This window comes from Lupinus angustifolius, chromosome LG03 (genome assembly GCF_001865875.1).
Source record: "Lupinus angustifolius cultivar Tanjil chromosome LG03, LupAngTanjil_v1.0, whole genome shotgun sequence".
NCBI classification, from domain to species: Eukaryota; Viridiplantae; Streptophyta; class Magnoliopsida; order Fabales; family Fabaceae; genus Lupinus; species Lupinus angustifolius.
Window position 1 is genome coordinate 22733068 of NC_032011.1, and position 27218 is coordinate 22760285.

At 33.3% G+C, this 27218-nt stretch overlaps 3 protein-coding genes and 1 pseudogene across 6 annotated transcripts; 2 read left to right on the forward strand and 2 right to left on the reverse strand.

Moving 5' to 3' along the window:
• Positions 389–6683, forward strand: LOC109343695. Its single transcript, XM_019582119.1, has 4 exons — positions 389–2870; positions 3010–4512; positions 5285–5543; positions 5635–6683. Exons 1-4 carry the CDS (start codon positions 462–464, stop codon positions 6192–6194), a joined length of 4731 nt encoding a protein of 1576 aa, XP_019437664.1. The 5' UTR covers positions 389–461; the 3' UTR covers positions 6195–6683.
• On the reverse strand, positions 7097–14281 carry LOC109343698 (molybdate transporter 1-like). Of its 2 annotated transcripts, XM_019582126.1 has the most exons (3): positions 13951–14281; positions 12487–13696; positions 7097–7121 (listed from the first exon to the last, which is right to left on the reverse strand). In XM_019582126.1, exons 1-2 carry the CDS (start codon positions 14231–14233, stop codon positions 12501–12503), a joined length of 1479 nt encoding a protein of 492 aa, XP_019437671.1. In that variant the 5' UTR covers positions 14234–14281; the 3' UTR covers positions 7097–7121; positions 12487–12500. The 2 variants fall into 2 exon arrangements, with proteins under 2 accessions (XP_019437671.1, XP_019437670.1); XM_019582125.1 differs by lacking the exon at positions 7097–7121 and having other exon boundaries at positions 12238–13696.
• Positions 19392–23075, forward strand: LOC109343699 (annotated as a pseudogene).
• On the reverse strand, positions 24749–27085 carry LOC109343700. Of its 3 annotated transcripts, none has more exons than XM_019582128.1 (3): positions 26900–27085; positions 25414–26478; positions 24749–25208 (listed from the first exon to the last, which is right to left on the reverse strand). In XM_019582128.1, the coding sequence occupies exons 2-3, from the start codon at positions 26463–26465 to the stop codon at positions 25061–25063; spliced, it is 1200 nt and encodes a 399-aa protein (XP_019437673.1). In that variant the 5' UTR covers positions 26466–26478; positions 26900–27085; the 3' UTR covers positions 24749–25060. The 3 variants fall into 3 exon arrangements, with proteins under 3 accessions (XP_019437673.1, XP_019437674.1, XP_019437672.1); XM_019582129.1 differs by lacking the exon at positions 26900–27085 and adding an exon at positions 26606–26891; XM_019582127.1 differs by lacking the exon at positions 26900–27085 and having other exon boundaries at positions 25414–26597.

The window sequence follows — 27218 nt, forward strand, 5'->3', positions numbered from 1 at the left end:
TCAATTATTTTTCTTCGTATTTTCGATCTAAAAACCCTTGCTCGTGAAAACAGAACAAACCCTAGTTCTCCGTCACAACACAAATCCAAATTATCCGTGAATTTGGTTTCAGAATCGATGATTCAATTAGGGCTTAAAATCGTTGAGATGAGATTTGTACATTAAGTCATGATTCATGGTCGTGATCTTCGTAATTTGGGGGTAGAATTGACTGGTTTGTTTTGTCGGTGCAGGTATGTTTGTGAATCTATTGTGATATTGTGTTGATGAATTATGGATTGTTTAATTGGATTTTCCCAACGCATGTGAGATTCGGGTTGATCTTAGTTTTTTTTTTGCTTGGTTGTGGGATAAAGTTTAATTTTTATCATGCTTGTTATTTTCAGATCTGAAAAAAGCGTTTAGTTATGTATGATGGAATGTGAAAAATTTAGAACTTTGGTCTATGCTTTGGGTTGTTCATGGAAGATAGAGAAGGGAACTCTCATGGTGCTGAAATTCCAAAAAAATCAAAATCATCTGATTTGAAAAGCTTATATAAATTAAAATTGTCAAAAGAGACTCCAAAGAAGAATTTAAAGAGGAAAGGTAGCAGTCCTTCAGGTGGCGATGAGAAGGGTCATAAGAGAAAGAAGAGCAGAAAGGAATTGTCTCTTAGTAGCTTTGATAATGCAGAGGGTAGCACTAAGAAGAATGGTGATGAAGAATGTCACGAAGAGCCTGACTTGAAATCGGAGGCCAGACAGGGGTCAAGGAGCACTACTGAAGTTAACCAAGATTCACTAAATCCTGACGAGGATGTTGTTCATATTCCAAAGCGAAAGAGGGATTTTGTGAGGCGGAAGAAATGTGAAGTTGTTCAAGCCCTAACTCTGGCAGGGCATCCTAGCTGTAAAGTTGTCAATGGCCATGATAATCCCATACTTAAGTTAAGTAGTGATGTTTTGGAGAAGGGTATTGGGTCTTCGAAGAGTAAAAAGAAGAAAGATCTTGATAAATTTAAGAAAAGTAGGAGTGGTGATTCCAATTCAGTTCAGAAGTTCAGGGGTAATGAGGACCATGCCTCTCATTCTGTTGTAAATAGTGGCGATTCCTCTATAAAGAGGCCACAGAAGAAGGACAGGAAGCGAAAAGCTTCTGTTCCAGATAGAGTTAGGGTTGCAAAGGAAGCTGAGCCTCTGGTTAATGGTAGAAAAACTGATCATTCACGTGAAGATGATGAGGAGAATCTCGAGGAAAATGCAGCAATGATGCTTTCCTCACGGTTTGATCCAAACTGTGCTGCCTTTTCTTCCAGTAGCAAGGCTTCCACATTGCCATCAGCAAATGGTTTGCATCCGTCGATCTCTTCTAATAGAAATATTATTAGTCGTGGGTCGATGTCTCCGTTGGGTTCAGAATCAGCATCAGTTGACGCAGCTGGTAGAGCCTTGAGACCAAGGAAACAACTCAGAGAGAAGGGTAGTTCCAGGAAGCGGCGACATTTTTATGAATTTTTGTTATGTGATTTGGATCCATATTGGATACTGAACCGGAGAATTAAGGTTTATTGGCCTCTGGACCAGAGTTGGTATATTGGCCTTGTCAATGACTATGACGAAGATAAAAAGGCTCACCATATCAAATATGACGATCGGGAAGAAGAATGGATTAATCTCCATACAGAGAAGTTCAAGCTTCTGTTATTTCCTAGTGAAGTTCCTGGAAAATCAAGGGGGGAAAGGGCAGTACTGAAAAGTAGAAGCTCTGATCAGCTAAAAGGGAGCAAGGCCAGAAATGATAGGCATACAAGAGAAGTTACTACAGAGAATGACAGCCGTGGTGAAAGCTCTACGGACAGTGAGCCTATAATCTCTTGGTTGTCTCGATCTTCTCACCGGGTTAAATCTTCTCCTGTACATGAAACTAAGAAGTGTAAAAGTACTGTTACTTTTCCAAATACTGCCTCATCATTGTTATATGATGAACCTTTAAAAGTGCAGCGATGCTTAGCTAAGAGTTCCCTGGGAGAGAGTAAAAGTAATCCAGCCAGCAGTTCTGCACCAGCAGATAATTTAGTCGATCATTCTGGGAAGAGAATCATATCTAAACTTGACAAATCGCCTATTGTTTATTTTAGAAAGCGGTTTCGCAAACCAACCCCAACATTGCCTCATATCTCTGAAGAGAAAAATGTTGATGTAGGTGTATCTTGTTCCATTTCCTTTAACCCTATTGGTGGAGGTGGCGCTATGGATATAAGAGAACCAAATGATAGGAGGGATGAGATTGAGGGGCCGTTGTGCTTCACATACAATGCAGGAGTTTCTAATGTTTTTTTGGACTTAGGGTCATCATCATTAAAACTCGACCTGCACTATCCAACATGTTTGGTGTTGAATGGCTCATTTAGATCAGATATTTTGTGGTTGCTCCGTGCTGTTCTGCTGCTCCAGTATGGTACACTAAATACCATGTGGCCAAGAGTTCATCTAGAGATGCTTTTTGTCGATAATGATGTTGGGCTCAGATTCCTAATATTTGAAGGCTGCTTGATGATGGCTACATCCTTTGTTTTTTGGGTCCTCAGGGTATTTCATCGACCCACGGACCAAGGGAAGTATATTGACTTGCAGTTGCCAGTTACATCTATGAGATTCAGGTTTTCAGGGTTTCATGTTGGAAAGAAGCCTTTTGTGTTTGCATATTACAACTTCTCCCGAGTGAACAAGTCAAAGTGGGTGCGGTTAGATTCGAAGTTTAAGAAACACTGCCTACTCAGTAAGCAGCTCCATCTCTCTGAGTGCACCTATGATAACATCCGATCACTTCAGAATGGGTCAAGTGAGTATCCTATTACTTCCATCAGGGGTGAGCCCTCTTTATCGAAGGTAGCTTTCTTATTTCCCGATTAGTAATTCTATATCGATCATCTCATTCATGTTTCACGAATACAGTTGCAATATCGAAATGTGGTATCCGATTAAAACATCCAAAAGAAAATGCAATTTGATTTATTTTGTTTTTTAGGTCATGCACAAGAGGATCAGGCCGAGTATTAAAACTCTGGGTGCTTGCAAGGAATTCAGTCAGGTTGATACAAATCAGTCTGATGGTGGCAAGATGAAAATTCCTCCGTTTTCTCTTTCTTTCGCAGCTGCACCTACATTTTTTCTTAGCTTGCATCTTAAATTACTGATGGAGCAAGCAGTAACCCATTTAAGCTACTATAGTCGTGCACTAGTAGATGATCAGGAAGACTCTGATCTGATGATGGATCATTGCTATAGCACTGATGATTGCTCTAACAGGAATCTGGAATTTAATCCGAAGAAAATGCTGATTTTATCGAAGGACACTACATGTGATGGATTGCCTTGTGCTGGGTCTGATTTGTTAATTGGCCCGTCTAACTGTGGTCATCAAATTCTCTCTCAAAATGCTAATGTGCATGATGCCCAACACCCTGCTGATTTTTCTTGCAACATAAATGGAGGTGTCATTCTAAGCCCTAATCCAACTGCGCCTAGAAGTTCTTGGCATCATAGCAAAAATAGTTCCTCGCCACTGGGATTCCAATCACATGGGTGGTCCAAGGGGAAAGCTGATCCACTTCTCAATGGTTTCAGAAACAGACCTAAGAAGCCACGAACACAAGTATCTTATTTGGTCCCTTATGCCAAGTATGATTTTGGTTCAAGACATAGAAACCATCATCAGAAAGGATTACCTATCACACGAATTAGAAAGGCTAATGATAAGAAGTCATTGGATGTTGTTGGGGGACCTGAAAAGAATTTGGAGTTCTTGTCTTGTGATGCAAATGTGTTGATTACTTTAGGTGATAAAGGGTGGAGAGATAATGGTGCCCTAGTTGTATTGGAGTTGTTTGACCATAATGAGTGGAAACTTTCTATAAAACTTGGAGGAATTACAAGATATTCATACAAAGCACATCAGTTTCTGCAGACTGGATCAACAAATCGTTACACACATGCTATGATGTGGAAAGGAGGGAAGGATTGGATCTTAGAATTTCCTGATAGGAGTCAATGGGCTCTTTTCAAGGAGATGCATGAGGAATGCTACAACCGGAACATCCGTGCTGCATCAATAAAAAATATTCCTATTCCTGGTGTTCTTTTGATAGAAGAAAATGATGATAATGAACCTGAACTTACTTTCATTCAGAGCTCTATATATTTCAGACAAGTTGAAACAGATGTAGAAATGGCTCTGAATCCATTGCATGTCCTGTATGACATGGATAGTGAGGATGAGCAGTGGGTTTTGGCTATTCAAAATGCTGAAAAAGACATCAGTGACATGGGTGGGATCTCAGAGGAGATGTTTGAAAAGATGATGGACATGTTTGAGAAGGCTGCATATGCCCAGCAGTGTGAACAGTTTACACATACTGAAATAGAAGAACTCATGGTTGGTGTTGGGTCCTCGCGTGTAGCCAAAATCATTTATGAACATTGGCAGCAAAAAAGGCGGAAGAAGGGAATGGCTTTAATTCGGCACTTTCAGGTACTGTCTAAATAACCATCTCAATTCATGATATTATCATTTGAGTTTTAGGAATATGTCTCTGGTTCTGGTACTGTTTAATTGTTTTACATAGGATAATAGACCGGCTTTGCAGAGACAATTGGGAAAGATAATCCAAAAGAAAAGGACTTTAAAAATCAGTAAAAAAGATAAAGTTGTTTAAGTTCAAAAAAGTTAAAGATGAAGCAAAGTTTTTTCACAATACTATACACAACAGTTATGGGGATCCGGGAGAGATAACTGTAGCTGAAGAGGAAATCTTCCTAAGAAAAGATTTTAGAGGCACATGTAGAATAAATAAGTGTACAGATATGATGCAGTATGAAGACACTGTAGAGTATACTACTCAAACAATATAATGGCAGATGCTTTTCATATACAATGCAGTGTTTTAGTAATTGAAAAGCTGCACGCTGGTTTTTATGTTTGGATGGATTCCGGGTGCCTCTCATCTAGAATTCTGCCTACTGTTTTTCATAAAACTATGTCTATCTTTGATTCTGGCAAAGCATTTTCGTGTTTTGTACCATTATTATATTACATGGTTCCAATATGTAATGTTGTCAATCTTCTACTTTTCCTGTTTATATAACAATTGTGGGTGCAATTTTGCAATTGATTGGCCTAAAATGTGGCGGCATTATGTCATTCACCTTGTGTTTTCTTTTGGGCACTCACATGATATGTATGCTTGGCTATTATTTGGTTGAAAACTTGAAATTCTACCTCTAACTTTTTACACTCTTCTCAGCCACCTCTATGGCAAAGATATCAGCAACGACTGAGAGAATGGGAAGTAGCCATGACCAAGAACAATGTCCCCGTTTCTAATGGATGCCAGGATAAGGTTGCGACTTTGGAGAAGCCACCAATGTTTGCTTTTTGCTTGAAACCAAGGGGCTTGGAAGTAGTGAACAAGGGATCATCAAAACATCGATCACAAAAGAGAATCTCAGTCTCAGGGCATTCAAACAGTACTCTCTACGAACAGGATGGTTTCCACACTTATGGTGAGTATTTTTGGTTTGCTACCAGATTAATTTATATTACATTTTGAACAAACTATGAACTTTTCCTTACATCTGGCTGTTGTAAACTCAGGAAGAAGACCAAATGGAAATGCGCTTGGTGATGACAGGTTTGTATTCTCAGGCCATAATTATGATTCCCTGGACGAGTCTCCATTGGCTCAAACTTCGCCATGGGTGTTCTCACCACGGGATGCTGGTATGAGGGGATATTATTCTATGAGCACCAATGGGAGATATCACAAGAGCAAGTCAAGGAAATTCGGCTCATATATGCATCATAATGATTCACAAATGAATTCCTATAGTCCTAGAGGTTCAGGGCCCGGGAACAGAAACGAGGTTAGTAGGTGGCATATTGGCTATGACTTGGCAGGTCACAGACAGTATATGTTGGATGGCCATCAGAGACATTTGACTGAACAAATGGATGGTCCAGACCTCAAAGAGCTTAAATTGCGTGACCCCTCTGGTGCAGCACAGCATGCACGAAAAGTTGCCAAATTGAAGAGAGAGAGGGCCGAGAGCTTGCTTTATAGAGCAGATATGGCAGTTCATAAGGCTGTGGTTGCTCTTATGACTGCTGAAGCAATTAAAGCTTCTTCTGAAGCTCAAACAGTGATGGGTCGATAAGAGGCGAATATCTGGCCCTTTGATAGCTACATGGATCCTTTCAGTTCGCGACGTAGAGTCCAACGAGTGAGATCAGCAGTGATTTTGGTAGAGAATGGCCGTGCCCTTTTGTCATCCAGATATTCCACATACTAAACATGAATCATGAGAGCTGAAATCTGTGAAGGCAGAGATTTTGTTGCTTCAGAGTGCAAATCTATTGCACTGTTCAGCACACTCCTTTTCCAGCATGTGATCAGCTTAATTCAGAGTTTGCACTTATCTGTGTGGTATTATGGGTCTGGAATTTTGGGTGCCTATATTTGTACAGATTTTTCTCTATTCTTTTACCTTTCTGCTTTTCTCCCCTTGACCTCAGTTTCTACTGTTAAATATGAAAATGAAAATAGAAATCAGCAGAATAATAGAAACACCATCTTGGATGGAATTACAGTACTCTTGTATATTTGCACATGGTTCACAAAATGTCTTCTGTGTTGTCTGGTTTGATCTGCTGAACGTGATTTCTCATTAAAAAAATAGAAAATCATGTGTGTAGACGATGTCACATACTTATTATACTAGCTTATATTCAATTTATACAATGAAGAAGCATAATTAATTTGTTGTTTCTTTCATCAGTTTTTTTAGATCTTAGGGGAAATTACTATTTCTCCATTAAGTAGCAAGAAATTATAATTCTCTTACTTAAAAACATAACATGTGTCCAAACAAAAATACAACAAATAATTTAGTTTAAGGAGATGGTGCTTAAATAAACAAAAGAGAATAGATAATTTATAACAAATTCTATCCACACGGTCAATTTATCGTAAGCTATTGTATAATTAATAAAGAAAAAATTACACAGACCCCTTTGTAGTTTAGTTTATTTACAGTAATCGCCACTTTTATTTAAGAATTATATATATATATATATATATATATCTGCATTAGTTGTGAGATTTGTATAATTTATTAGGAGTACTTTATGTATGTTTGTAGTTAAAGTATAATTAAAGTATCATTCCATTCATTAAATTATCTTTTAATTTTGTTTTTTATACTATTTTCTAGTGGAAATATTAAGTAGTATTGAAGTATCATTGGATGCATGCTAGCTATCTCAATTATATTACACTGAAAAATGTCAAATTGAGAAACGATGATAGTTTTTGTAACAAGTAATGCATAGAATGACACCTTTTCTTGTTAACTTTCTTGTTTCCCAGCCTCATATTTTCAGATTAAACCGGCAGTGTTATTCTAAACCACTTTGTTCTATATATCGTGCATCTTTTGATGGAAGATACATAGTCAGTGAATGAGTTTTATACAATGTCATTATATTACCTTCTATTGATATTTGATATTTAATTATGATTGACTTTTTAAAAAGGTAATTCAAATGAATTGTGGATGATAGAGTGTGTGTAAATATCTTTACAATGTTACTGAGAGAGAAAAATTTGTGTGAAGACATATGCATATAGAAACAATCAATAAAATTTTGACAATATATTAAAACTTTAATTCTAGTTAAAATTTAATCATAAATAATAATACAAAAAAACATAAATATATTTTTATAAATATGACATATTGTATATGTCTCTATATATTAGTTTTAGTTATTTTAGTTAGTTAATCTTTATTTTCATGTACATATAATTTACTTTTATCTTAAACTATCATGTAAGAAATATGCCTCTTGTGACATGAATGGATATATCATTTCATTGTTTCATGACATAACTCTTGGATGAAGAGTCATCAATGAAATGTTAAGACTCTTGGAAAAGAGCCTATATATAGTGCTTGATGGAAGCACTATACTAACAAGAAAAAGGACCATAAACATTGTCCCTATCTCTGCCCATAAAGATTGCTCTATCAGCCATCACTTAAGGAAGAGCATAGTAAGAACGGGAAGGAGGTAGAAAAGTTACTCTATAAACCAAGAACACCAAACAACAACTAAATGGAGGGTCGTATCGCCATGGGGAAAGGTTAGTAATTTGTAACTATTCTTATGGATGTAAAAACTATGATTTCTTAAGATCCATTTATAACTTCAAATAAAGTTTACATATCATTCAATCAAATTCTATTAATTCAATGAGTGAAATACACATTATTCTTTAGCTCTTTGATTTCTAATATAAAGTATACATGAAAAGTAAAATATGTTATATATATACCAACAAGATATTAGTTAATGGTGTAAGACCTTACTGGATCTTTATGATAACTAAAATGTCAAAGGTTTGATTTCTAGGAGCGATACTTGTTGAGAGAGATAATTATACACCTCAAAAGAGATTAGTTCCTTACCGAAAAATACGACTTGATTATACCTATATATATATATGTGAATAAATATGCCTATGTACATATTTGTATATAAAAAAGAGGGTTGTTTGAGAAATGAGTCATGCTCCAAATGAATGAGAAGAACATATGATGACAGCATGGTGGAGTCAAGAAAGTGGTGATATAAAAACTAAAGGCACATAGGTAATTTAGGTATATATATATATATATATATTGGAATGTGCCTATCACTCTAATTATACTTCTCAAGTGCTTCAAGTACTTTTAACTCTTTTCAACTTACCCATAAAATATTTTTGTTATTTTTAACTCTAGTGTAATCTAGGTAGGTGAATGGAAGATAAAATATCCTAATTTTTAAAATGAATATATGAGCATGTTCAATGGTTAATCTCTCATTTGGGCCATATCTATGAGAGTACATGATAAAGTTTTAATCTTTATTCTTATTCTTCACAATCACCGTGCTATATAGGTATATAGAGGCTATTATTTGGTGAGTGACTTGGTGAAAGCAAAAAGGGTTATTATTCTTGGCCATTGAAATCAACAATACTTAAATTATTTTTTAATTGCAGTTGACAATTGTGATATGGAGTAAGGAGTTAAAATAAAAGAGATATTTTGGGTAATCTTTTAGTACATCATTTATAGGAACACTACCTCAAGCATATATTCATTATCTTGAGTCATGTTTTGATCTAGACTAGTAATTCATCTATATTTTATTTTATCAGAAAGAGAGGTTAAACTCACATTTTCTTTAGCATATATTCATTAACTTTCAAAATATAAAGATTACCATGTGGAATTAAGTTCACTTTTTTTGGTTTGGTTTCATACCGGTGGCAATCCTATTTGAGTAGAGAACATTCACAGATATGTGGGGCTAATTCTCTCAACGGGTATTTTTATCCACAAGATTCGAACCCGAGACACTGCGGAGAATCAAACATGTACCGCTTGTACCAACACCACAAGATTCGAACCCGAGACATTGCTTAAGGAGAATCAAACATGTGTCACTTGTACCAACACTCGTTGGTAATTAAATTCACTTTAAGTGATTTGAGTGTAATTTCCCTATTAAATATATGCATATATCAATTTTATAAATTATTATTATTAATGTTGAGATATTTGAAACATTACTATTATCTCTCACATTGATAAGCAATAATTTGAATGTATGATCAAAACTATATAAGTGAACTTAATTTCTTATTACAATTGCACCAACTAGAAATATCGAACGAAACTTGGACAAAACTCACAAATCCTTTCAGTGATATAGACATACTGAACTCTTTAGCAATTTTTTATCTTTCTCTCTTCTATTTATCCCTTCTTAGCAATTTTTTTCGTCTTCCCTTTTCTATTTATTCTTAGTTATTTATTTGATTTTGGTTGTGTCAAGTATTGCCCAATGGTTGCTTTCATGATATCTACCATTAATATATCACATTTTAAATTATTCTCAATAAGATTTAATATATATATAATGATAGTGTAAATGTTTTTTATAATATCGATAAATCTCCATCATTCATATACTAATTAGTATTGATTTTCAAACAAAAATATTACAAATCAATAATAAATGATATCAGACAATGTAAAAACTTTCCATTATCTATGCATATATTTTAAATTCTTCTCGATGTGATAGGACGTGGCACAATACTTCGTAACTCGAAAAGCACTAAAGAATTAATTAATTGTGAAGGAATGGTAAGATGCTATTGTCGGGAGAATCCAGAAATTGAAATGACGTCATGCCATCATTTCTTTGGAGAGAAACTTCTGTAGCCAGAATGTCAGATTAAGGACAAACACTTTTTGGTATCACCAATTCCTTATCCGTTATCTTATAGGTAAAAATTAAAAAATTAATTGTTTTTTGGATGTATAATTATCTTTTAGTATGTATTTTTTTTTTAGAAATTAAATTAATGAACTTTCAATTTATCTATAGATTCAATCAGACTTTATATTATTAGACCAACTTCTTATTAATATATCAAGGAGAAGCACTTATCAAAGCATATAATCATTATTCAAGCAGGAAATCAAATTTTATTGGAAAGTTTATGCCATTAATTGGCTCAGAGTGGAAAAGTATTCTTTGTGTTATGCCATTAAAGTAATAATTTACCCATTCACATCAATTATGCATAAGAGCGATTAAGTCAATACACCCAAAACATTTTTATAGTGGATTGTATTATTCAATCAACATCTTTTATCCACAGTAGCCTATATAAGCATCGTTTGTGTCTAGTTATTTTAAACTTATATAAGTAATCATTCCCATAAAAAAGTTTTGATGTATAAAGTTTAAGATGTTAATAAATACAAATTTAACACAAATATCATTAAATGCATGCTAGAAACTGAATTTAAAAAAAACATGGGATGAAAAGTGGGATAATAAGAGTATAACTCGAAAGTAAAATATAAATTACACCAAGTTTTGAAAATATCAATAAATATAACAAGAAAAAATTATAACTTTTGGAGTGAGAAAAATATTTATATAATTTATTATTTATTTATCTATAATAATTATAGTCATTGCATTCTACTATAATTCATGTCGTTTTCGACGTAAAAAATGGAAGAAAAAGAAGGGATTTATTCTTTGTTATTGAATAATTTTTATGTGCCACTCACAGAAATGGCCCAAGTCCACTCTCTAATGATGTCTCGTAAATTTAATGCATATTTAAGAGCTTTGAAGAAAGCATGAAAACTATTCTTTCTATTCTAAAAAAATTAAATAAAAACAAATTACAATCACACTTATATTCTTATTTATAATTAGAGATGACATTTTTATTCTTTAAAATAAAAATAAAAAATAGAAATTCTCTAATTAATACTGAAGATGATTATAGCTCGAAAAGATTATGTGTTTAATTTCCTCTGGATTAATATCCTTACATACATACTCAGTTATGGCGTGGGTGAAATTAAATTATGTGGTGCATATGAACTGAAAGTCATTGATTATACATTATACATTATCCAAATAAGATGTAGATTTGTCCCTGACCAATAGTCTCATTTAACATAATAATTCATCACATGTGTATATGTATTTGATGTTATAGATAGTGAGTCCTAAACTTAGTTAAAAGATGAAAATTATGTTACTCAATGAATGTAAAATGAGAAAAAGATGTATACACCAACAGTGTAAGAGTTTTTTACACTGTCACTTAATTATCTACCATTTATTTTCAATTATATTTGACTTTTCACAAAAAGTAATGCAAATGAAAGGTGAATGATACACTGATTGTGCATAATTTTTTACACTATCAGTACATCAATATTAGACTCATCTGAAATTTCCTCCAAATATTTATGATGTGGCTTTAAGACAAAAAATCAGGCATCAATTCTTCAAATTTTATTCTACTTGGCTATCTCATCATAATTTACTCACAATGTTAAATGGCATTAATTCTTTGTTCTTTATTCTTTGCTGTCATATCAGCAATTTAATCTAAACACACACATGATCATGAACATAAATACATAATCAAGTCAACAGAGCCAAAATATTATTCATAAGGTCGGTTTGATGTCAAGGATGAAATACTTAAGAAATAAAATGCAGGAGGTTGTAGATTGAGTCTCACTAATGAAAGAGGTTGAGGGTTCAGTCACAACAAAATACTAACATATTAATAATTGCTGATAAAAAAAAAGTGACTGTGTAATCGAAACAACTTACTTTTATAGTTTTATTGATAAGTGATAGAAATCACTACATACTTGTTACCATTTTGGCAAATATGCAGGCACATTGGGATAGCTAGAAATCACTACATAATTATGTTCTACACACCTTCCTCTTACAAACACCACAAGAGTCATAAAACCTCATCACATAATTCAGTATTAAATACCAATTATGGAATTATGAGATTAACAATTACATTTACAATTATCAATAATGTTGCATGTGTACTTATTCTTCTATCTTCAAAGTTGCTCAGTAGTTTCATTGTTCCAAAAAGCAGAAAGTGGCATACCCTTAGTCCATTTCCTTACCTTAAGAATCACATATATAATAATTCCACACAAAAAACCAAGAGCAGCACTTGATCCCACAAGTGAAACTGCAGCACAGGTAAGCATGACAAAGGAATCTTCTTTGGTATTCATGTCCCTACAAGTCATGGCTAATTCAATCCCAGCGAATAATAGCAATACCCCTAATATTGCCACAGGAAATTGGTTCAAAATGTGAGCTAGAGAACTTCCTAATACAAATCCTAATACCAATTTAGCCCCTCCAAGAATTGCAACACACCCTCCACTCCTTCCACCAAACTTGTATTGCCCTGCTAATCCACCAGCACCATGGCAAGCTGGCATGGCACCAAACCACCCTCCTATAAGGTTCATCAGCCCCACAGTTACTGATAAAGAAGTTGCTGAAAAATCCTTTCCAGGGAACAAATCTGATGATAACTTACAAACAGCAATCACAGAGTTCAGAATTGATAAGGGTAGTTGAGGAATTGTACCCTTTATAAAACCTTGCTTCCATGCATGCCTAGAGATTTTTACTACTTCTATAGATGAAGGTCCAAATTTAATTTCATGCACTACCATAGGCCTTCTCACAAAAGCTAAAACCACACCCAACACAAAGACTAAAAAGGCTGAAGGAAGTGAAAAAATAAGCTTTCTCACTTTACATATATTCTTTTTTCCTTCAATCTCAACCACTTCATCACTATTACCATCATGGTCATGATCACAACCACATGACCCACGATCCTTATCACCAGCACCATTCACAATGACAATAAAACAAACACAAACAATGGCTAATACCAACCCATCAAACCCAACCCAGTGCCTAGCTTCTAAAGACTTGGACTTTGGCAAATCTTGGATTTTCCTAACATATTTAACCGCAGTCAATGCAAAAGATAACCCTTGTGCAAGTTGAATACCTCTCACAACACATAAGGGTATGAACTTGTACACAAGCTGCATCAACCCGGTTGCCCCTAACACAAGCAACACTCCTCCAGTTAGTATTCCGGAGGCCATAATCTCCGGGATGGAGAAGGAGGGGTCGGCAAGGGCGACGGCGGCGATGGACTTCATGGGCTGCACAGGCATGGGAACACCATAGATTGCACCAGTGAGGATATTGTAGATACCTGTCCAAGAGAGTTTACATAATAAATATAAATTATAGAAAAATGTTTTCCTAAATCACTTCCATGACACTTTTGAAACTTATAACGCAAACTGTAACCTAAAACATTACTTTCTCTTATAAACCCTAAACATTACTTTGTATTATAAACCTGAAAAGTGTTACTTGCTGTAGTGTATATTTAACAATGCTCAATCAATATAACAAGGATTAAGGACTAAATAATGGACTCTCTTATTAGATGTACACTAATACCTGTGAAGATCAAGGTTGTGCCTAGGTTAAGGTCCCTTGCTAGAGTTAGGGCTAGTACAATGGGTATATAGGTGCCAAGGTCACCCATAGCACCATTGAGTTCAGCCCATTTTGAACGAAGGATCAAGTTAGTTTTGACTTTTTCTACGTTGAAAGAGAAACTAGCTTTGGGTGAAGTGGTGGTGGTGTTGGTGGGAGTGGGACCGATATGGGGAACAATATAGACAGTAGCTTCAGGGTCAGAGATTGAAATGGGAAGAGGAACTTGTGTATGTGATGCCATATAATGTAAGATCTTTCTGTTTTCGGATTATGGGAACTTAATTGGTTTGGTGAAAGAGAGTATGAGGAAGTAGGGTTGTGTGAATCATAATGAGAATTCTCTATTTATAGGTGCTCAAAGAGTATTATTCCTTTTCTATTAAAAAAGTATTTTCTTTATCATAATTAGAAGATCTAATATGTATATACCGATAGTGTAAATATTATTCATACCGAAAATAAATTATTCATCTGTTATTTATTGACTTTAAAATAAAAATAATACAAATTAATAATATACTAATGGTATAAATTTTTTTTACATTAATAATATTAATAATGTATAGTCTTTAAACTTGAAAGCAAATCATTTTAAAGGTGAGTTTTCAGCCAACAAAGTTTTTTTTTTGTGCTTTATGATTTGAAGGTGATGTACTTCCAACAATAATTAAACATTAATCCAATTAGTTTCGGTGGATTTTAAAGATCCGACTATATTATAATATTTAGATGAAAGTCGACTTAATAAATTAAATAATATCATAATGTTCTATCATTAATTAAGTTTATTAGAATAAAATTAACCTTTAAATCTCTTCGAATTATTTTTTTGTATGCCTCGTCTTAGGAATTAAGTTTCGGGCAGTTTCAACAAAACATACATTTTCTTTTAAATGCTAGGAATCCTATTACGTAACAAATATAAATGGAATAAATTTGGTAAAGCATTTTTTTCCCAACAAAACTCATGGGTCTTCTTATATTTTTTTTACTTGAACAAATTAACCCCAAAGAAACCAAACCTAAACGTAGAGAAGTCCAAAAATGATTTTATGTTCCAAAAAAACCATAGTTCTATATTTCTATCCAATCAAAATTTAACAAATAATATTTTTTCGTTTATATTTTTATAATGTTTTTTATTAAGTATTATTTTATAATTAGATAATGAAAGAACATAAAATAAAATCAGACATGTTATTGAGGTTGATATCAATTATTGTGCATCTTGTTCTATCCCAATTTTTGAACCAAAAAACATGACACCCAGCTGATATCATACCACACCCAAATGATACTATCTTGACTTTGACAGATAATATATATAACTATGAAGACATTCCAGACACACGCATTCACATCAACCATATCAGTATCTATCTGCAGTGTTCAAGGGGATCAAAATTATATTTTTCTATCATGCATATTTGTTATGCCAATCTAAGAAATATTATTATTGCTGAAATTAACCCAAATACTATAATCTATCTATAATATTTAAATATAATAAATTTATAATTATATGTATATTCGTACCCATATAAGTTATTATTATAGACATTAAAAGTTCAGATATTTTTGTCATCCATAATTACCGACAAATATCAATCACTCACTGTTGTTAAATCCAATGTCCATCATCACCATTAGTCCATTAAACATTTCAACATCACCCTCAAAGACATAAATGATGCATCAAAGCACAAAATGTGGCTTATTTCCAATGTCACCATGGATTTGTTGTTGTCATGGCCTTTCTATTTGATTACATCCATGATTTAATTGAATTCATTGATGACCCAAGTGTCCCATCTAACTCAATTCTCAAGCATTACTACCTTGTTGGTACACATTATCTCAAAATGGAAAAGGGCGTCATTATAAAGTATAGCCACTGACCTTGGAAATCATAATGATAGTATTCAAGCTAATTAAGAGTCACTACCCATTTAAGTTTTTTTTTCTTTCTTTTTGGGAATGTTTCACAAACTAAATTTAAATTAACATGATTCTAGCTAGAATAGGAAGGACTTTTATAGGGTAAAATAGATTCTTGGAAATATCTTTCATTTTTTGTTATGATAATAAGATTGTATATATATTTGTCACTCTCATACTCACTTACTGAATGGGAACATTAATTAATCTTTTTAAACAAACCAATAGATTGATATGGATTATATGTGACTTATTATTATAATTAAGAGTAACATTTTAATCCTTCATATTTTCCAACTTTATCAGTTTATTCTTTCAAAAAAGAAAATAACTAAAATAGTCCCAAAAATTTTAAATGTGGGTCAAATTAGTCATTTTATCATGTTTTATAACACTTGGTATGAACTAATTTGACCATAAAATGACTAATTTAACCCACATTTATGAGACAATTTGAGGTCTTTTCTTTTTTAAAAGAATTGAGAAATTCAAAAAATATGAAGGACTAAAATGAGTATTTACTCAATAATTAATTAATCTCAAAACAAGACAGCTAGAATTACATGTAAATCACATCTTGTCTCGATCCCTTTGCCTTTTAACTTGATTTGTTTGATTGCAACTTTATTCCACATGAATGTAATAAGGTAGAGGACTTAATTCTTCATTTTGCTTGAGATGGCGAATCTTGTACTCAATTAATTGAAGATTTGTCACCTTTTAACTTAGCATTGTCAAGTGTCTGATACTGTTTCTTAATAAAATATTTTCTTAGACAAAACAATGTTGCTTGCATATTTAACACTCGGCTATGGTGTTTTATTTTTTTAACAATAATAGTTAAATGATGCTTGTGATCTATGAAGCACGGATACTGATACATGTGTCGGGTACGATACGTATCCGATACGTCGATACACATTTTTCCAAAATACAGGATACGATACGTTCAGGGATACGCGTATAAAATAACAAAAACACATAAAATATGATAAAATTATAAGTGTAAATCAAAATATCCAAAGTAAAAAATATAATGGAAATTTAAAATCATTGCCCTCCATAACAAATCTATCTTATCCTATTTTAATGAAAACGAATCTATCCTAAAATCATTGTCCTCCATAACAAATATATTTTATCCTATTTTAATGAAAACGAATATATCTTATCCTGTTTTATTAGAAACGAATCTATTTTATCTTGTTTTATTGGAAACAAATCTATCTTATCCTGTTTTATTGGAAACGAATCTATATATCTTATATTTTACTGAAAACGAATCCATATATCCTATATTTTATTGAAAACGAATTGGATACGTGTCTTAATATTTATTTATTTTATTTTATTTTTTTAATTTTTGGATACTTTATGGATACGTATCTTTCGCGAATCTGAGCGTATCCATGTCGGATACGTGTCGGACACCGACACGTGAGGATGTTTGACGAATCTGTGCTTCATAGCTTGTGATCTTCTACAGCGGGGGAGGGGAATATTTGGTTCTTCGAGTAGGGACAAAAATAATATGTCATCATTATTGTCCCAAATTTTTGCACAGACTAATGAAAAAGTATTATATAATTAAAAAATTAATTTTAAAACACAAAATAATATTTTTATATTATTTAAAACACAAAATAATATTTTATGACACAAAATCATGATTCCTAAGTTCCATTAGCTAAATTGTGAGGTATAAAGTGTATGATGAGCCCTTTGGTTTAAAGTTACTGATTCCCAATACAAGAGTATAAAGGATACAACAAATATCTCTATAGTTCCATAGATCTCTTTAAAAGATTCAAATCTATAAAAAAAAATGATTATATTTCTATCGATTATCATTTCAAAAATCAACTTCTCTCATAATAATAATATTTATTTCTTTGGTTATATCATAACGATATCTATTTTTTAGTTATATAAATGATACTGTTTTTTGGTTGATATGAGATCCACATACTTTAAGAGTAAGGTTTGTTTAAAAAACTTACTTCAAGAATAAGTTTTTACTTCATATTTTATTTATCAATATACGAAAATCCAATATTTTGAATTAATGAATAGATCTAAACCATTTAATTTTCCTATAATTGATAGATATGAAGTTTGGGTGAAAGTGGATCCCCTCCCTTTTATGTTATATCATAATAATCTCTATATTTTTTTTTGTTACATCAGAATGATAATATGTATACTAAGTATTTTGCATATGATATTTATTATTAATTTAAGCGAAAAATATATATGATAATGTAAGAATATTTTATATTGTCATTATATTATTTATCACATTCATTTTCTTCTACCAATGACTATTAGATAAAAGTAATGTAAATAACAAATAGATTGTATATAAATATTTACACTAGCAATACATAAATATTACGCTCTTAATTTAAAACAATTCTTTAAAATTTGTTAGAATACAAAAATAATTAGACTAATACTAGCCACAATGCTTTAGTTTATTTTAAACAATTCTGACACTCCCTGTTGTCTATCGGTGATCGGATGAGGATCACCTATTTCAACGTGGTGTCCCAATTGTTGTCGCATTCCACTTATATTTAGAGAATTAATATATTATTTTAATAAAATAAAAATAAAATAATGTGTTATTTTTTATTTGTTGGAAAATACTGATTGATCTCAAATATGAGAAAGAGGATCTCATTCTCATAGTGATCACCCTCTACATTTAATAAAGAGTTTAAAATAGGTAATATTAATGTAAAGTTTTTATATTATTAGTATATCATCCATTGATTTGTATTACTTTTATTTGAAAGTTAATGGTGATTAACATATGAATGGTGAATGATTTGTTCACAGTGTAAAAATCACTTACACTATCAACATATATATTAAATCCTTTAATAATTAGGGTAATAAAATCAGATAATATATTATAATTTTTATTTGAATAATCTATCATTTTTAAAATAATAGTGAAATATTTAATTTGTGTGTAATCAGTATTTTTTTTTTAAATTTCACATATAAGTTGTGGTTGTAATCCACGATTTTCTGAGTAAGAAGGAAATCATGCATGTATTTAATTTAGGATTTGGTAAAAGAAAAATAGGAATCATGATCATGGGGCACTTTATGGAAAATGGAATTGTGCTTATAGGGCACTAATTTTACCAAAGTCATGGTTATCAAGTATCAACCATGATTTACATATATTTGATATTATTTTTTAATGGATAGTCCCCATTTTGTGTATCAATCTAGTAAAAACTGGAGAAATTGCACCAAAGAAGTAATAAGTGTCTTTGATTGCACATTTCCAAATTGTCAATGTTAGTCTATATATACACTGGTGCATACAAGCAAGAAATATGTGATAAATTGAAATTACGAAATAGATTACTTTGTTGTTAATAATGGCAAAGAAAGTTCCACAAATTGAAGCCCAACATCTTCATGGGCCGTAAAGATAGATTGAATGCAACAACCAAGGTTCTTCCTTGTATGATTGAACAAAAAATTAGAGATTTTGATTTTTTTAGGAAACTCTCATGCTTAAAAGATCCAACTTTGGCCTTCTTCCATATGTCTTGTTTGAGTAGACACAATTGTTGCATCTTTTCTATTTATACGGTGTTCTGCAACAACAACCAAACATTTATCCCAATAGATGGAGTCGGCCCCATTGAACGACGCCATAATGCTATATGATTTTATAGCATCTCCTAGCACGAGTTCATAAAATGCTTATATGCAATGTTTTAAATTGTAGTTGTGGTTGTTGCAATTGCGATCATGACGACCACTATGATGTGTATTGTGGCCGTTTTGGTATTAATTATTTTATAATTAAAAAAATATTTTTAAATTCAATATAGTCCAATGCCTTTGCGTTGCTGCCGGATGCAGTTTCGCTGCTGCCCGATGCGAATCATTGTGATTCGGTGTCATACCACAACCGCCATTGCTGCAATATTGCGGCCGCATCACATGATGCGGTACACGATTTAAATCACTGTTTATATGTTTTATTTATTTATTTTATGAATTCTAGATGCCAAGAATGGATGACATTCTAAACCTTCCAGTGCAAGACCCTCCTTGCCCTGAGTTCTGTGCTGCTCATATAAATTGGTCAAAATTAGAAGGTGGTCGCCAAGGTGGTGATGATATTGCCCTCGTTCCTTATGCCAGAGTGGATGATTTTGTAAAAAGGGAATCGTCCAATCCGGAATGCCCTGCTAGCTTCTGTGTCGAATCAAGAAGGAAGAGACCTGAAGCGAGCATTGCTAAACCAAGGGTTGATGGTTATCTTGAATATACACTGTATGTTACTTGTTTACTAACACATGTTACAAAATATACTTGGTCTCTGTACTATTTTAATAGTCCAATGTCTCTTTCCATGTTCAAGTTTATGTGATTTTAAGCTGAGTTGTCTGAATTGTAACGAGAGAGTATTCAGGGGATAATGTTGAAGTTATCTAATTTACTGTTTTTATCCGTCTCTTTCAGAAGTTGTCTTCAAATAGGAAAAATATTATCCTAACTTGAAATTATATGTTGATATTTAGATACTGGTGTTCTTATGGTCCTGAAGACTACCGAGAGAGTGACTCGTGCACAGAGGACGGAACAAGCACAAAACCTGCGTTCGGGAAGGGGAGCAGGCCAGGGAGGCGTCACATGATGAGAGGATGCCTTTGCCATTTCACTGTAAAAAGATTATACACTCGGCCCCTTCTTGCCCTAATCATATATAACCAAAGAAGGCATGTAGATAAAACCGGGGCACCATGTCATGGAATACTTAATAGGGACAAGAGCCATGTATGCTCCACCAATTTCTGACGAGTTACGCCAGAAATTGATGTGCACCAAAACTGTGATGATTTTCTCACACGAAATGATGTGCGTAACATGGAAAGGACTATACATAATTCTTCTCACGAGCTGCAGAAAAATGATGAATCCAGTATAAAGATATGGGTCCAGCGCCATCAAAAGCATGTTTTTTATTTCCAAGATAACTCAAGTTCAGAGTCTTCAACAAATGCTTCGTTATGGAAATGGTAACTTCATTTCTTTCCATTCGACATTTGGCTTCAAGAAGCTTAAGGTATTTTAATAAAGTTTTCCTTTTCAAAATGGGAACTATCTATTTACATTTTATTATTAAGTTAGTTATGTTGTAAATCTAGAACTTCTATAGATAGATCATTAGCAATTAACCAATTTCATCAACATAATCATGAATTATATAAGCCTCTATTTGTGTATGATTTAGAAAAAAATGGATCATTTCAGCCAAGTGTTGTTGGATTTCAGAATGTCTTATGTTTTTTTATTTTTCTCCCTTGGCAGTATCCTGTGTGTTCTTTACTTGTGTTCGATTCATCTCAAAATGCAATTCCAGCTGCTTGGATCATCACCTCATCTTTTGTTGGTATAGATATTCATAAATGGATTGGATTGCTATCTGAAAGAATTCGAACAAAAGATCCCAGATGGAGGACTCGTGCTGTTTTGTTGGATGATCCATCTTTTGACTATTCTATAGTAAGGTGAAGAGATTAGTACTGTTTTCTTTAATTTCATTTAACTTCTTTGTTTCTGGGGAGGACCCACTTCAATAGCAAATGGAGTGAGATCTTGTTTATGGCAGAGAGGCCTTTCAGTGCCGCGTTCTATTATGTGCCTGGCATGTTCGCCGTGCTTGGATAAAAAAGATTTTCAAGAAATGCTGCAACTTTGAGGTGCAACGGGAGATGTTTAGGCACTTGGGATGGGTTCTGTACTGTACAAGATGTGGACCAAATGCTATGGACACAGTTGAAGAGTTTATGCAAATTTTTGTTGACCAGTGTACTTTCATGGACTATTTCAAGAGCCGTTGGCTAGCAAGTATAGGTATTTCTTCACTGATGGTTAAATTTGTACTCAAAGAAGAAATATTTACTCTTGTCATAGTAACCTTACATCATAATCATTGTTGATTTGAACACACTGATTTTGTATCCTATTCATATTTTTTCAGCCTCACATTCATCTTCTTTGCTGGAAAACATTCACACAAGCATTTCTACAGTTGATTAATTGTTTTCATTATGATTACTGGTGAAGTGGAGCTTCTAGTTATTTGAGCATGCTGGACATAACTTCTGTTTTTTTAATAGTAGTATCACTGTGCTTTCTTGTGCAGATTTGTGGACTAATGGCATAAAAATACTCCCCGTGTCAACTCCCGAGCCATATGCTGCAATAGAATCTTATCATCTAAAATTAAAATCCATGCTTTTGAAGAAGAATTGTGCTAATTTCTGGTCAAGAGTTGATTGGCTAATCCACACTTTATCCACTAAATTGCACTCAGCTTATTGGCTAGAGCAGTACAGTTTAGAGACAGGGTATTTTGAGAACCTGCGAGACAGTTCTTTATCCACTAATGCTTGGCATAATGTGCTTCATATCCCAGATGCTGATGTGATATTGGATGAGCAAAATCTCCATATTGCTAAAGTTTTATCTCAGACTGATAGAAGCTTCGTGTATACAGTTTGGAATCCTGGTTCAGAATTCTTACTTTGTGATTGTTCCTGGTCTAGGCTGGGAAACCTATGTAAACATGTCATCAAGGTTGCAAATTTCTGTAGAAGTCGGCAGGTTGCAAGACCATTAATGTCTGCCAAGGTTTATAAACAAGCTTTGCTCACCCTCCTCCATAATCCTCCAGATGATCCTTTAGTTCTTGATCATACGATTCTACACGTGACCCATTTGCAACAAGACATTAAAGCCTTGGAAGACTTGTCTAATATTGGATTACTCCAGCCTTTGGCCCCTGATTTGAGTTCTCAAATGGCCGAAAATCCTCTATTTTTCCAGCGCCCCCATTGACTGTGGTCCATTTTGTAAGGAGAATGATTAATGTTCCGGGTAAAACTCATTTTTATGCTTATCCAAACCAGGATACCTGATCAATCAATTTGCATGAGTTAAAAAGGACACATTTTGTTTTTAAGAAGGTTCCGCAATTATGCAGTTCATAAAGCCAGAACACCCTGCTTGATGAAGTCAGGTTCTTGAGGTGCTAACTGCTACCTACACCTTTCTCTATGTCATTCATTAGTTTTTCTTTGTTATATTTTCTTATTTTGTTTTTAATTTGCAGGGAGGGGTTTAAATTTTTATTTAAATTCATTTCTGAATGTGTGTTTTCCCCCTTCAAATAAGCTAAAAAGGTTCTTGACCTTCCGAATACAGTGGTGCATGTGGAATTCTATGGTTACATCTGAGGCCTTTCGGAAGGATGATGTGGTTTCCCCATAGCATATTGAGGCTACTATACAGCAGACACAAGATACAATCAGATGCTTTCACATCTTAAGAGAGAGGGTCAGGCTGCATGTTGCCGAAAGAAACGAAAAGAAATGAACATATCTGTTTGGATCATGTTCATATGCATTGAGAATTTGAGACTTTAAGGTTTCTTTTGCATATCTTAGTAATCTTTCCTTGCCACTTGCCAACATACATGAATGATCTTGATCTTCTGGCTAATTAGATTGGGAGTTTGATTTGGTATAAGCATACCTTGCAGAAGGTAATTACATGATTTTGAGGTATTTGTTTTGATTAGATACTCTTTGACTTTGATGCATTCCCCTCTAGTCTTGAAGTTGCTTTGAAATCTATCTAGTTATCTTCTTTTCTATCTTTAAGTAGATCTTTTGATTTATCATGTTCAAATTTGGTTCACACTACAGTATTTGTGGATTTGTTAGTTGTTACTAATTTACTATTGATTCCATGATTTTTCAGGTGATCATTGAAGGAAATATTTATGTTGCTCCTCAATAATATTTATGTTGCTCCTCAATAACCTTAGGATATGTAGGACCAAACAAATATGAACACTCAATCTGTATTACATGGTTCTTAAGTCTTCCCTTTCCCTTGTCCCACATTGGCAAATATTTGGAGGCATGTTTAATACTATATATTAAGAACATGTTTAACACTATTGTTAATAACCGGTCAGTGCATAGATATTATACTTTTTGTAAAAAATATATTTTGTCTTTGTGAGGTGTAGAGTTTAGATATGAAGCCATGGTCTCTATTTGGTCAAGGTGCTATTAGTCTGTTTGAAGCATAAAGCTTTTATTTGATCTTTTAATGTATTTCACTATATAACATATTTATGTTTTAAAATCACATTTTTTATCATATAACATATGTATGTTTTAAAATCACATTTTTATCATATAATACATTTATGTTTTAAAATCACATTTCAGTCAAATGAATTATGGGTTTTAGATCTGCATCACAGTTAAAATGACAAATGCAGGGGTTCATATTGTTTACAAGCCAATTTGGGTTTTAGGACAAACTCTCAACAAGCCAATCTAGGATCTGGGACAGAAAAGTTGCAGTTGAAGAAAATAAGTAGTTTGGAAATAGTATTCACACTATTCTCATTCGAGAGTTACTCTATGTACTATCAGTTATGATTGGTCAGAAAAATACTTAATAATTAAATTTTTAACTTAAAAATATTGTTTTTAGTCAATCACAGTTGATAGTACATAGAGTGACATACATTGTAGAAAATATGCTCTCATTTTCAAACATGTATGTGAAAAATGTATTTTGTTGAACTTTGGAATAGAAGATTTATTTTACCAAAATGGGAATCACAAGAACTATCTACATGAAGCATATATTCCCAACAAGTTTAAACTTCAAAATGACTTAAAATTCTATAAAAGGCAAGAGGTTGTATAAAACCACAATAACAATAATCAACATATCATTAGGTCAAAAACATTTTTTGAGTTTGATAGAATATACAGATAATGCAAGTAAAAATCAACAGGAGAAGCCAGAAAAAATAGGGCATCAACCCTTTATCATATATTCTCTGTTCATATGTAGATAATAGCAAAACTAGCTTAATGAGAGCCACAATCCACCATAGAGAATGAAAACTGAACCACCAATGCAGGCAAAACTCAATGATGTACAAAATGATCATCATCCATGGCTTCTAATAGATGCACATAAAACACAGCTCATTGTGTAATAGATGATCCGGTGCTTCTACCATTCTCTATGGCCATGTGTTTGTGGCATATAAGCCTTCTTATGTAGCTATCAGAATCCCTATTTCAAAAAATTTCTCACCAAGTTCTGGCTCTGGAGAGTTCTCAAGAGTGTCGGATTTCTCAAGTTCCTCGTCAATCATGATCTCCATGGCGCGGCAAGTTAAGCTACAAAATGATTTTTCACCTCTGTGAAACATCAAATGAAGCCAAATACAATCTTAGAATCAAATATAGGATACAAATATAGGATATACAGATGCATATTCGACACAAACTGATATGTTGATACAGGAAATTTTTATAAACAAAAAGTATATGCTAACCATTTTGAAGTATTGATGCTAAATAATAGATAGAAAGAGATGCAATAGTGCTATAATTGTTAACTCACCTATAGATATAAATATCTTTCCCCTCTAGAAGCTTCTTGTTGCAATGTTGGCAGAAAGTTAAGAAGTCAATAGAGGGATATTGGATTGGAGTGTGAGTATTGTGCAGCATGTTATCCATCAAGGTCACTCCTCCATGCTCCTTCTCTTCATGCTTAAAATGGTTTTTGAATTCATTAGAATGAGTCTCCAAAATGCAATCACCAAAAATATGAGTTGTTTTGGGATTGGAGCCATGGGAAATAACACATGTGTAGTCTTCAGAGAGTTCAATCTCACTAGCTGAAAGAGTCCTAATAAACTCATTGGAAGAACTTATGGAAAGTGTGTTTGAATTTGAGTTATGGCTTCCTCCAATAAAATGTGGGGGAGTGCTCATTTGTGTAATGCTATCTTTATCTTTCAAAGCAAAATTGTTACCATTGTCTGAATCAGTTAAACCAGAAAGGGTTTTAAATGGACTGCAAGAGTACAATGAACAAGACCTGGTTTTACCAAATAGCTCATGTTCTAGGCTACTTTCTCCAATCTCAAACACAACACTGGATTCACCCTTGTGGAAAGTAGATCCATTTTGGGTATAAGGAGACTTACAAAAATCTTTAGGCAAAGACTTAGATGACTCAAAAGAATCCATATAGGTCTTAAAATTTGGGGTTTTGATCATTATTTGAGGACTGAGACTGTGATGCTTAGAACAATCTTCCAATGAATCTATGATGCTTAGACCTACTTTGCAGTAATCCCAACTCCTATGGTTACCACTCTCAAGGGTGGATATTGTTGATCTTGGGGTTATAACAGGATTACCAAGATTTGAAAGAACTCTAGCATCAAGTGGAGAAGTAGGACTCCTCATTGAATCAGAATCCAACAAGATTTTAGGACCTAGACCCACAAAGAGACAAGGGTGATTGAAAATTGAGTGGCTTTTCATGTTGTGACCCAAAGTATGAGACTGAGAAAAATGGTTATCCAAATTGACATCAAGGTTTGTCATGAGACCCATTTGCTGTTGATCCTTATGGAGTGATTTGGTCTTATTCTTCAACATTTTCTCAAGACACCTGATAAATAAAACCCTTGTTAGCTCACACATAAATCATATAACAAAACAAATGGTGAATGAATAAAGTGAAAAATAATCAATCATTATGAATGAAAGATTAAATAATGTTACAGAACTAGCTATACCTGAGAAAAAGATTGAAATTCTGAAAAGAAAATGTACTAATGAAGAAGCTAAAAATGGAAGACACTCATTTCACTAAATAAACTCCAAATGTATAAAGGCAAAAAAATTAAAACTTTATGATCCCAATGGACCAATGAATCCTAAAACTTCAAAAACACCCAAAGGAAAAAAGAAAAAAGAAAAAAGAAAACACACACAAGGTATAGAATCAGTTCAGTGATGATGATGCATGAGAAAAAGTGAGTGAAACCATAAAAAGAATGGATTTTGAACCATCAAGGAAAGAAACCCACTTGGGTTTTTCTTCTTCTCTCTGTGCAATAGAAACTTTACATAGATGAGTTTTGTATAGAAGAACCAAATGCAGTAAAAAATGACAAGATATGTGAAACTTGTGCAGAGTACTACTTCACTTGTCTCTCTCTTGCATGCCTCAAAATCAGCGAAGCCGTGAGCTTCTTCAGAAATATTACTATAAGATTCATATATTTTTATACCAAGTTTATATGAAAGGATTTAACAAGTATACACTAACAGGGGAAGTGTTTTGTATACTATCAGTAAATTATGTATTATTAATTTGTTAATCATCATTAACTCTCAAACAAAAAT